The sequence below is a fragment of the Rhipicephalus microplus genome, chromosome X (genome assembly GCF_043290135.1).
Source record: "Rhipicephalus microplus isolate Deutch F79 chromosome X, USDA_Rmic, whole genome shotgun sequence".
NCBI classification, from domain to species: domain Eukaryota; kingdom Metazoa; phylum Arthropoda; class Arachnida; order Ixodida; family Ixodidae; genus Rhipicephalus; species Rhipicephalus microplus.
The window spans coordinates 104246504-104254591 of record NC_134710.1 but is presented as its reverse complement, the minus strand read 5'-3'; the positions used below and the strand labels follow the sequence as shown (position 1 = coordinate 104254591).

Sequence of the window (8088 nt, the reverse complement as noted above, 5' to 3'; positions counted from 1 at the left end):
TTCGCGAGCAGGTTTACAGCGCTAGCGAAAAGGAATGTGCGTGCTTGGTTTGGGCAGTCCAGAAACTGGCTTGTTATATTGCCGGAAGCAAGTTCATTGTGAAAGTGGACCACTGTCCTCTCACCTGGCTACAGACCATGTCCTCTAAGAACGGCCGCCTGCTGCGTTGGAGCCTCGTTTTGCAACAATATACGTTTGAAATACGCTACAAAAAGGGTGGACTCCATGGCAACGCTGATGGCTTAAGTCGATGCCCCTGACGCGAGAGGATGTCTCGAGAACTCTGGCATTTTTTTTCCTGACCTAGACAAGAGCTAGTGATTGTTTTTCTACTCTTTTAGGTGTACTTGTTTGAAAACGTTGAAGACACGGCTATCCAGGGTTTCGGGTTCGGTGTGCTTCCAGTGTTGTTGTTTTGTGTCACCTTAACGTGTGAGTAACATTTTGAATAAATTGTGTATTTCCTTTAATATCAGTTAAAGGGGAAAAATTGCCTGGTGGAGTTTGGCGGAATTGTCCGGCGCTCACCGGCTGAGTAGTTGTGTCTTCATGTGCGTATGTGATGTCTGTTGAGCCCACAATGAAGCAGGTGGTGCCCTCTACTTCATCAAAGACGGTCGTCACCAAACCGACTGCCGGCGCTGATCTCTCCGGACAGTGGCTGCAAACCTCAGCCCATCGAGATCTTTACCCCCCCGCGTGAGAGACTGTTACGACCGGCCCTAGGGAACCAAGCAGGAGGAGTTTGGGGGAGAACCGGTTCTTGACCGACGGGGTCGTCCACCCCCACCTCACCATTCGGGCTCCTCTTCTCGCCGGGAGGAGGAAGAGAAAAACTTTATTCAACAGAGGAGTTTGGAGCACGCAGGCTCCCGGGCCCCCGCACGACCCCTTTGCGCTCAAGCGTTCATTTGGTGGTGGTCCATGACGCTGGCAGCCCGGTCGGCCGCCATGGTCTGCTCAACCGGGTCCTCTGAGCACAGTAGGGTTTCCCAATCCTCCCAAGTCTTTAGGTGCTCTAGGGCCCGCGGGGGAGGATCCGCCGGGCAGTGAGAAAGGATGTGTATAGCAGAAGCATGAGGTTCAGGGCAAAGGGTACAGGCTGAGGTGAGGAAAAGGGGGTGATAGTGCGATAGAATGAGAGGAGAGGGAAGAGTGTGAGTTTGTAGCTGGCGCCAGAGGGTTGCCTGTCGGTTGCTCAGGGACTTGTGCGGTGGGGGATATAGCTGACGTGCTGCCCTATAGGCCTGAGTCAGCTCGTTGAAAGTGTGCGCGCGGTCCTTCGTGAATCCCAGATCGGAGGCCGCGGGAGCCCGGTTTAAAGAACCTCGGGCTAAGAGGTTGGCGGCCTCGTTTCCAGGATTCCCGCAGTGCGCGGGCACCCAAATCAACTCCACTTGACGGGGCGGGGTTGCAGCGGGCGAATCCAGTATGCAAAAAGCAGGGACGTGAACTCGGCCTCGTGCAAAATTTAAGATTGCGGTTTTGGAATCTGATAAGACGTACCGTGCTTCTGTGTTTACGATTGCTAAGGCAATGGCAGCTTCCTCTGCAGCTTCGGGGGACGTGTCTGGAGGGAGTGTGTGTGTACCTATGGGAGAGAGATTGTGATCCACCACGGCAGCGACCGCTTCATCACCCACGCAGGCTGCGTCTACCCATACGGCGTCTGGTTCGGCGCCGTAACATAGGTGTAGAGTTTTAGCGCGAGCTCTGCGACGTTTATCGTGGTGGTCGGGGTGCATGTTACGGGGAAGTGGTGTAATGAGGAGTTCGCGGAGCAGGGTTCTTGGTATGGGGAGTAATGTGGGATCATTGGCGGGTATCTGGATTCCAAGAGAATGTAGAATATGCCGACCAGTGTCGGTTTGTGTGAGACGAAGGTATTGTGCTTGGCGGTGCGCGTCTATAAGTTCCCCGATAGTGTTGTGAAGGCCTAACTTGAGAAGTCGATCGGTAGGTGTACTTATGGGAAGGTGGAGGGCTACTTTGTATGCCCGACGGATGAGGGCGTCCAATGTTTCAGTGTCGCGGCGAGAGAGTTGGAGGTAGGGGGTGCAGTAGAGCACACGGCTGAGTACAAAGGCATAAATAAGGCGACATAGGTCGCCCTCCTTCATGCCTCGGTAACGGCCTGAGACCCGGCGGATGAGGTGCGAGATCGCCCCTGCAACCTGCTTGAGTCTCCGGATTGTGTTTGTGTTCTTCCCATCACTCTGGATATGCATGCCCAGTATCCGGAGGGTGTCGACCTCTGGTACCGATCTGCCATCCAGTTCGATGACGATGGGTGGGGAGGGGGAGTTGCGGCTTTTGGGGCGGATGCAGAGCAGTCCGGACTTCTCTGGAGAACAGGTTAGTCCTACGCTAACTGCATAATTTTGCGTTAGGTTGGCGGCTGTTTGGATGGTGTCCTGTATGTCACCGTCACTGCCATGGGTAGACCAGAGCGTGATGTCGTCTGCGTATAGGGTATGTTTCAGATGAGGAACAGTTGCCAATTGTCGAGCTAGGGGGATGAGGGTGATATTAAACAAGAAAGGTGAGAGGACGGACCCTTGAGGGGTGCCGACACTCTTTAGTGTGTATGTTGGATGGGTGAGCGGGCCGAACTGAAGTTCGGCCGTGCGTGCTGTGAGAAAGGCCTGAATGTAAGTGTACGTACGTGTACCCACGTTCAGTGGAGAAATTGCTGTCAGGATCGCATGATGCTCAACGCGATCAAAGGCTTTGGATAAGTCCAGAGCCAGCACTGCCTTTGTGTGGCCCGGAATGAGCGGGTCGAAGATGTCGTGAGTGATTTGTAGCATGGCATCTTGAGTGGACAAATGGGGGCGAAAGCCAACCATGGTGTGAGGGTATAAGTCACGGTCTGTCATATGCTGTGAAAGCCTCGCCAGTACAACATGTTCGAAAAACTTGCCCTAACACGAAGTTAATGAGATTGGGCGAAGGTTTTGGAGTGTAAGTGGTTTGTTGGGCTTCGGTGTGAACATTACTTTCGCGTGACGCCAGGACTGGGGAAGCGTTCCTTCCTTCCAACACTCGATGAAGTACTCCGTGATGCGAGTGATCGATTTGTCATCCAGGTTGAGGAGTGTTGTGTTGGTAATCAAGTCGGCTCCGGGTGCGGATTTAGTGCGGAGAGTCAACAGCGCGGCTCTGACCTCCACCTCGGTTATATCTGTGTCGAGTTCGGCATTCGGTTGTCCTGTGTATGAGGGAAGAGAAGTTGGTATGCCGGGCGATGTGTAGGTGTCGCGGAGTGTATCCAAAAGATCATTGGGGTTGTCCATGTGTGCGTGTATAAGCCGGGTGACGTGGTGCTGGGTAGTGGTTTTCGTGTGCGATGGGTCGAGGAGGTGTCGGAGGAGATGCCACGCCCTTTTGGTGGTCAGTCTGCCAGCAATGTCGTCGCATACCTGCCCCCAATTGGAGCGGCACAGCTCCTCCGAATGTATTTGGATTTGGGATTGTAGAGTGGCTAAGCGTTTCTTTAGCGTCCTGTTATGTTTACCCCGTTTCCACCGCTCTAGAAGGCTGTGGTAGGCATCCCATAGGTGAGCGAGTCGGTTGTCTAGTGTTGGAGTGTCTGTGGTGGTTTCAATTAGTTGCGTGTGATGTTGAATGTCAGTCTGAAGAGATTCCACCCAGTCGTTGATGTCGGTTATGGGATTGTCTGCGCGGGTGGTACGCGCAGCACGAAGAGCGTCCCACTTAATGAGTTTGTGTGTCATGTATGTGTGCCGGGGTGGTTTGAACGGGACAGTGACTTGTATAATGTAGTGATCACTGCCCAGTGTGTGCTGTGTTCTCGTCCATGTGACAGTACGGAGGGAGCGACTAAGCACCAGATCCGGACTAGTGTCCATACTGACACTGTTGCCTATGCGTGTAGGTGTCTGAAAGTTGTTGTGGACGGAGAGTTGGAGGTTCTGCATGAGCAGCCAAAGCCTGCGACCTCTATGTGTAGTTGTTTTGTATCCCCAGTCAGTATGTTGACTGTTGAGATCGCCGCCGATTAGCAAGGGATGTTTCCCCGCCAGTCGATGCAGCTCCCGGAAGAGGGAATCCAGCGAGGCCATCGGTTGGGATGGGGGGTGGTAAATGTTGGCAATAAATATGGAGGGGATGGTATGTGTGTGGTGGATAATTTCTGTTATTACACAGGGTGTGTCTGATGTGATGTAATGTGTCTTGTATGTGAGAGCGCGGTGCACAAGGGTAGACGCTCTGGGTGCGTTTGTGGTGTCAGAGTGTGTGGAGCTGTAACTAGGAAGTGTGGCCTGTTTGGCAGTATCTTGGAGAAGAAGGACTTGGGGCGTTGGGGAGAGAGTAGGAAGTAGAAGCTGCAGGGGCGCTTGCTTGCCCCGAAAGCCACGGCAGTTCCATGTTATGATATGAATGGAATTATTATTGGCTCGCACTGCCATAATGGAGCGTAGGGGGATGTATGAGCGGTGTTAGACTCTCGTTAATAGAGGTGTGGGGATCCGTGGCGGCACGTTGTTCTGTGAGGGGAAAGGGGGTGGCAAGCGGAGGGAGCTGTGTGAGGCGTGTCTCTAGAAGGCAAACCATCCTCTGGAGAATAGTTTCCATGCATTGTTCTATCCGTGCCTCTAATTTTGTAGTTATGTCACTGATAAGGGCGGTGAATTTACTTTCGATGCGACTTTCAAGTTCCTGGAGCTGTCGAATTGGTCGGACAGATTTTTCAGCTTCGCGTTGATATCGATCGATCCGGAGGTTGGGGTTGGGGGATTAGTGCGTTGTTTTTTGGAGGGTGGAGGATGGGGAGGGATGTTAGCATGCGTTTGAGTAGTGGGTGGTGAAGGTATGAGAGAAGGTGTGGGAGGGGTTAGTGAGCGCTGTGTTATAGCTTTAAGGCGGCTTACCTCCTCCCGCAGGGCCCGGAGCTCACCATCGTTGTTGTGGTTCGGAGTCTGCTGGACGGGGGCTGGCGGCGATTTTTGTGCTCGATCGGCCCAGGTGAGGTCCTGCTTGGGTTTGAGGCTCCGGTCACGGGAGGCGGAGCGCGATGCATTGCGCTATGGCTTCTGAGGGGCTGGTTGTTTCTTCTCCTGGGATCTGGACTGGTGTCCGGCCGCTAGTTGGGTCGTGTGTGGCGGCCGGCGGGCGTAGCGGTACTTGAATTCAACGTTCCCGGTGTGGTGCCCGTCCCCGCAGACGATGCATTTCGGTGGGCTCTGTTGGAACATGCTGATCGCCGCAATTATGACATCTTCCGCTTGCTGGGGCCGAACAAACGTCTTGGCGGTGCCCGATGCGGCGGCAGTTGTAGCACGCTTCCACTTTCGGTCGATGGGGGAAACATGTGTGGATGCCCGCCCAAAAGCGGATAGCTTTCGGCAGAGGGCCGGTGGCCAGGGTGATGAGGAGGGATCGCTTTTTCCCAAATGGTCGAGCATCAATTATTGGGAGGTCCGGGTTGTAGGGGACAAGTCCCTCCAAAATTTCTCTGTGTGGCTCGTCATTGTAGGCCATGTGAATAATGCACCGCACGGCATCGTCGGGAGGAGCGAGGTAGGCGGTGACATCTGTGCGGCTAGCGCCGAGAGAGATGGAAGTGAGCTCGGCATAAGCCCGCGCCCGAGCCTCCACAGGGGTGCTGAGTGTGAAGGTATTGTTGGTCGGATGTAGCCGCAACTGGTCTTGGGCGAGGGCTTCCTGCAGGGAAACTGCTGTCGTAGAGGAGATCGCTGTTAGAAGCGTGCGAGGGGTCTGCTTGGTTACGTCCAAACCGCCGCGGGGTCGGACAACGACCTTGAAGTCTCCCCTCGGGAGTTGCGGGAGAGGCGCGCGTCGTAAATGGCGAGGAGGAGCTGGTGGAGGAGACGGCCTTGAAGGCGTCTGAAGTGGTTCTTGAGAGAAAGGAAGAGAAAAGTGAGCCCCGTTATTGTCTGCTTCAGTGAGCGACACCGCCACAGAGCTCACAAAGGGATGGGGGTAAGGAGGGATAAAAGGGTAGAAGTAAAGGTATAGGAAAGAGGAAGAAGAAGCAACAACAAACTGAGGGGATAGGAGAGACAGGAAAGATGGAAGAACGGTCACTGGAGTCCGAGGACGGGGTACACTTGCGAGAGGTGGTGTCGGCGTCTGTAGATGGCGTAGAGCAGGACCAGTAAATCAGAGCTGCGCTGTCGTCGAAGGTCGTCGGCGACAGGAGATGACGTAGGACGAGCCCAGTCGGCCAGCGCTACGATGACGCCGAAGGTCGCGAGCGCGCGGAGCGCGCGGGCGCACAACCGGTCGGCACGAAATCCAGGGAGCGTCTGACCTTGAAGGCGTCGGCGTCCCATCTTGCGATTCTCCAACGGTTCGGCGGCCGTCGCTGCCACTGATTTCCAATTGGCCGATCAAGCTTGCTGGGCGTTGGAGACAGTTGTCAGCCGTCGCAGGGCGGTACTTGTTTCGGAGACGTAGGACGGTCTCCTCTCCCATTCCCCATTTCCGAGTTCGGTTGCGTCGATATCAGTGCCATCTACGCGGTATTCCATGGCTAGGCGAGCGGTGACCACACGGAGGCGAGGCCTGGCGTAGGCCTAGCTCCGACGGGCACACAAGAAAACAGCACGGATCGTGGTACCGATCCCGGCGGGTTAGCGACAGTCAGGTGAGATCAAAGTGGGCGGCTGACCATCCCGAATGCAAAGCGGGGGAAATCGAGAGGATCCGGTCGAAATATAGGGCTCTGGTGAAAGTTGAGGCAGGAGCGCATGTGCAGCGCGTCCGCTCGCAACGGCTCCCAAAACCGGTCTCTCGCCGGGAGAGCTCCGGGGTCTGCTGTGCGTTCGTGACCATGTTTGGTAACATTTTGGGGCGCCGGGACCATATATGGACATCGTGTTGGGTTGTGCCACTCCATGTGTTGTGAGAGGTGTTTCCCCCTCCCTCGTGGCCGAGGTGCCGGGGACACCGTATTGGCTGACGATGCGGACAAGGCGCCCAGTGTCAACAACGCGGCACTATAAAATGCCGAAGACGTTTTGTACCACTCTCACTCTTCTCTCTTTGGGTCAGTTGACCACTTCTCCACATGTAAATAAATCTCTGTTGTTCGTTCGGGCGCTTCTTCTCGCTGAATTATTGGACGATGGATCCTGCGACGGGGCCCGCTACCGAAAACGAGACCGGCAGGACCCGAAGTTCCAACACCTCGCACGAGTTCTAACGTGGAAATATAACTGGAGTGTGACACAGTTTCCACCCTCTTCTTTGGATTTGATATCGGGTAAGTTGAGTTATGGCGTTAAGACGTCCATAATCGATGCATGGCCTCGGATCTTTTCCCGGAACTTGAACCAAGATTAGAAGGGGCGCATAGTCATTCTCGCCCGGTACTTCCTACCTGCAGCATATTATCGATCTCCTCTTTCGTGATCTGCTTTTGCACAGGGGAACAACGATACGGCTTGCTACGGATTGGCTCCTCACAAGTTAGCTCGACATCGTGCTCGATAACCGTCGTGTTTCCGCGATGGTCCGGAAACACGCCTTCAAACTCGGAAACAATCCTTCTCAGGTCCTCCTTCTGGACTTCACTTAACCTAGGCTCTAGGTTCAACTGCTCCAAGATTACCTCCGATCCCCTTTCGATTACATCACTAGAGGTTGAAATTTCTGCCCCTCTTCCTCTGAAGCATTAAAAAGCAGATTTACGACCTCTTGACGTTGAACGTATGGTTTCATCAAGTTACTGTGGTAAATTTTGTTCAGCAACCTTTCTAATTTCACTTCATAATTACTATCAGAAAGCTTCGATATTACTTTGGCGGACCCTTCCCAATGAACCTCGTGCTTATTCTTTTTGGACGGCCGCAGCAGCATTACTTGACCACCCACTTCAAACGTGCGCTTTTTTTACTATTTGTCGTAGTACTCCTTGGACAACGCTTCTGCAGCCTTCATGTGGCTTTCCACAGGACCTTTCGTTTTTCCAAGCCTATGAAGGAGGCCGAGAACATACGCAACTACATTAGAGTCCTCATCTAATTCCTCCAAGGACTCACGTAGAATTCGCAATGGTGCAATGGCGTTCTCAAACTCCTGTCATACACAGTCTCTGCA

General features: G+C 54.0%; 1 protein-coding gene across 1 annotated transcript; it reads right to left on the bottom strand.

Annotated features, from left to right (window-relative positions):
- Window positions 1–557: 557 nt before the first annotated feature.
- On the bottom strand, window positions 558–7006 carry LOC142775684 (uncharacterized). The gene is made up of 2 exons (XM_075877350.1): window positions 6299–7006; window positions 558–5860 (listed from the first exon to the last, which is right to left on the bottom strand). Exons 1-2 carry the CDS (start codon window positions 6460–6462, stop codon window positions 5155–5157), a joined length of 870 nt encoding a protein of 289 aa, XP_075733465.1. The 5' UTR covers window positions 6463–7006; the 3' UTR covers window positions 558–5154.
- Between the last annotated feature and the right edge of the window lie 1082 nt (window positions 7007–8088).